Source organism: Dipodomys ordii, unplaced genomic scaffold (assembly GCF_000151885.1).
Source record: "Dipodomys ordii isolate 6190 unplaced genomic scaffold, Dord_2.0 Scaffold77, whole genome shotgun sequence".
Lineage (NCBI taxonomy): Eukaryota > Metazoa > Chordata > Mammalia > Rodentia > Heteromyidae > Dipodomys > Dipodomys ordii.
Window position 1 is genome coordinate 749,090 of NW_012267293.1, and position 3,161 is coordinate 752,250.

At 57.2% G+C, this 3,161-nt stretch overlaps 1 protein-coding gene across 1 annotated transcript in view; it reads right to left on the minus strand.

The window, feature by feature from the left end:
- Positions 1-1,013: 1,013 nt before the first annotated feature.
- Smoc2 (SPARC related modular calcium binding 2) overlaps positions 1,014-3,161 on the minus strand; it is a 65,942-nt gene continuing 63,794 nt past the window's right edge. The window contains exon 14 of the mRNA XM_013024511.1: positions 1,014-1,728. Coding sequence (XP_012879965.1) covers positions 1,502-1,728 — 227 coding nt within the window. The 3' untranslated portion in view covers positions 1,014-1,501. The remainder of the gene's footprint in view (positions 1,729-3,161) is intronic.

Consider the following 3,161-nt stretch of genomic DNA (forward strand, 5'->3'; position numbering starts at 1 on the left):
TGTCCACCTGCTGCCCATGTCCTCACCCCATGCCCAGTGTCCACTTGCTGCCCACGTCCCCACCCCACGTCCAGGGTGTCCACTTGCTGCCCACGTCCCCACCCACGTCCAGCATGTCCACCTACTGCCCATGTCCTCACCCCACGTCCAGCGTGTCCACCTGCTGCCCACGTCCTCACCCACGTCCAGTATGTCCACCTGCTGTGATGGCCATTGTCACACTGCGTACCTGTGCCCTCTCCTCCTGCAGTACTTGCTCCAGGGTCTCATCTCTAAGTTGACTCTATCATCTCTTGCTTTTGAATGAACTTTATGGTCTAAATAGAGAACCTGCTGGAGACCAAATTGTGTCCCCAAACATGTAGGTGGAAGACGCCCCCAGGGGTTGGTGTTTGGAAATAACACCCGTGGGAGTACTGAGGTCAGATGGGATCAGAGGCCGAGGTTCCCGCGCTTGCTGCCATGCTGTGTGTGCTGGGCCACCACGCTGGGCCCAGGCCCCAGAACGTAGCATGATCGATACGAGGGTTTGATCCCGTCCGTTATACCTGCCAAGACCAAGGCAGGCCAAGGAAAGAACAATGGCAGCATTTTCCTAGCAATGATAACGGCAGTGCTGGAGAGGATGATGCCGGTGGCAGTGCACAGGGGAAATCTCAGCCCTCGGGCTGAGAGCAGAGGGCTGCCCGACGTAACACAGTGAAAGTCCTGCGAGCAAGGACGATACCGTGTGGATCCGCCTCAACCCACGGACAATTGCTGACGGAGGTGATGCTGCATCTGTCCAAAAGGCCTGAAGGAAAAGCTCTACACGTGTTCTGAGAGGCTGGGTAGGAAGGTCTGCAAGACTCAGTCTCCAAAACACCAGCACAAAGGTCCAGAGGGAAAACCTGCTAGCCTTGAGCAAAAAACGCAGGTACAGTGCCCGGGACCTGTGTTCAAGTCCCAGTACTGGAACACACACACACACACACACACACGTTTCAAAAAGTCTGGAAAGAAAGGACTAAATACACTTTTGATAGCATATTTTAATCTAAGAAAAACGATTAAATTTGAAGTTCAAAAATATAAAAGATTATCCAAAACATTTAGGATGGTAAGCGTTACCTAGACAATGCTGGCATGTGTTTGACCGTTGCATAGCTTAAACAAGCAAAAGACTCATGAACTATCTGCACACACAACTAGACACCAGCGTTGGTAACTGGCGGGAGACACAGGCCAGGAAGGACTGTCTGCCGGAGTCTGAGCTGAGGCTTCACGGGCTGCTCCGGCTCCCGCCCATGCTCCACACAGGTCCTCGGGGCCAGCAGGCCAGCACTGACCACTGCTCGGGTCTGCAGGCAGCTCTGGCCCCACGTGAAGGACTGCCCACTGCCCCCAGGGTGGGCGTCCAGCTCCCGGTCCCTCTCGCTGGAACATCAGGACGCCCTCAGCATGCCTCCTCTCCCCTGAGGCGTTAGGAAAGAGGGGAGCCACAACCATGGGCGGTGGGTGTTCACACCTGCGGCCGGTCTGCCCCCTCCACATAGCCTGCTGTGCCTTCGGCCGGAGCCTGTTCGTGGTCTGTGCGGGGTGGTCTTCCCTTCCACGGGGCCCAGGGGCTGGGCCACAGGAGACCGGGACAGCCATGTGGAAGAGAGGAGCAGGCCGACATGGAGCTGAGCTGGGGGGCAGGGCTGGTGGCTGGAACCAGGCCTGGGCTTTGAAGTGGGGCTCTGTGGGCTGCGAACTTCTGACAGCACGGGCCGTGACAGCAAGCTTTGCCACACGTGACTGGGGGCGTGAGCCAGATTCCGAAACCCGACCAGGCAACACAAGACCCCAGGGACAGGCTGCGGTGTGTATCCAGGGCCGGCACAGACGCCTCGGAGACGGCAACCCCGCACGAGGGCCAACAGTGCTGGACCCCGGAGGGCTGCAGAGAGGCAGGGACAGCCCGAGTGCCGCTGGCACCTTCTGCATCCTCTGCGCAGACGCTCCGTGCCCGGCGGCCCGTCCACGTCCACAGCCGAGAACGGACACAACGCTGCACGCGACGGCGTTGCCAAAGCCAGCCTCCGCGTCACAGGCTAAAACGGTCCGTTTAAATATCTCCTTTCTACAGGGTGAATTTACATGTAAAGTACAAAGTGCAAATACTATGTGTTTTGGTTCTTATCTTTAATTGCGCTTTGGTGAGGGAGAGTCTCACATGTCTAGAAACTGCCAGGGGTAGGCACGCAATTCACCCTTGCTTCCGTGGCTAGAAAAAAAGAGACAGACATTATGAAGAAGGCTCCGTTCTTCACCTACCTGGAGAGCATGCCTGGCCCCCGTGCCCCGGCCCCAGGCCCCGCGCAGCCACAGCCCTCCGGGGAAGGGCTGGAGGCGGTCCACACACTCAGGAGCCACAGGAAACACTGCGGAGACCAGGCAAGCTGCATTTGCTGGGAAAAACACCAGTGAGACTGTTTGGAGTTTAAGACCGAGTGGGGCACACATCCACAGTAATCGCCATCATCTGGTCTTCGGAGTGTGGTTGGGTAATTGCTTTCAGACCGGCCCTAGTTTCAAGTACAAGTGATTTGCGGTGGATTTGAAAAGCTAAAACCATAAACATTTGCTACGCAAAGGAAAATGAATCACACGTCTTTGCTAATGAAGCGGTTTTAAATTACAAGCAAGGTGTGTGCTGGAGGTCCCCACTTAAAAGCCACAGCCCGTGAAGAGGCCGGCCGGGAGCCAGCCAGGTCACACAGGTGTGGGGAGCAGGCTCGCACCTGGCCGCCAGGGGCCAGGCCCACTCGCCATCGCGCGGGCCGGGTGTGGATTCACAAGAGCAAACACACACACGCACACACTGGGAAACTCAGAGCCCGGGCCTGATCTGCTCTCTCCTCAAAATCCAGGAGATAAGGTACAAAAACCCAGGACACTGTATGTCCCCAAATTCAGCACTCCGGAGTACTCCTTAAAATGCGGAGGTATGGGACACTTCAGACGACTGAAAACCAGGGCAGAACTTTAAAGACCTGAAAAATCAAGTTTGTGATTCCAGGTGGAATTGGAGGCCGGCCACGCCCCTCCCTGGCCACGCCCCTCCCTGGCCCCTCCCCGGGCCTCGCCCCCCCAGAGCCCTTTCCCAGACCATGCCTCACCCCTCCCTCCCTGGCCAC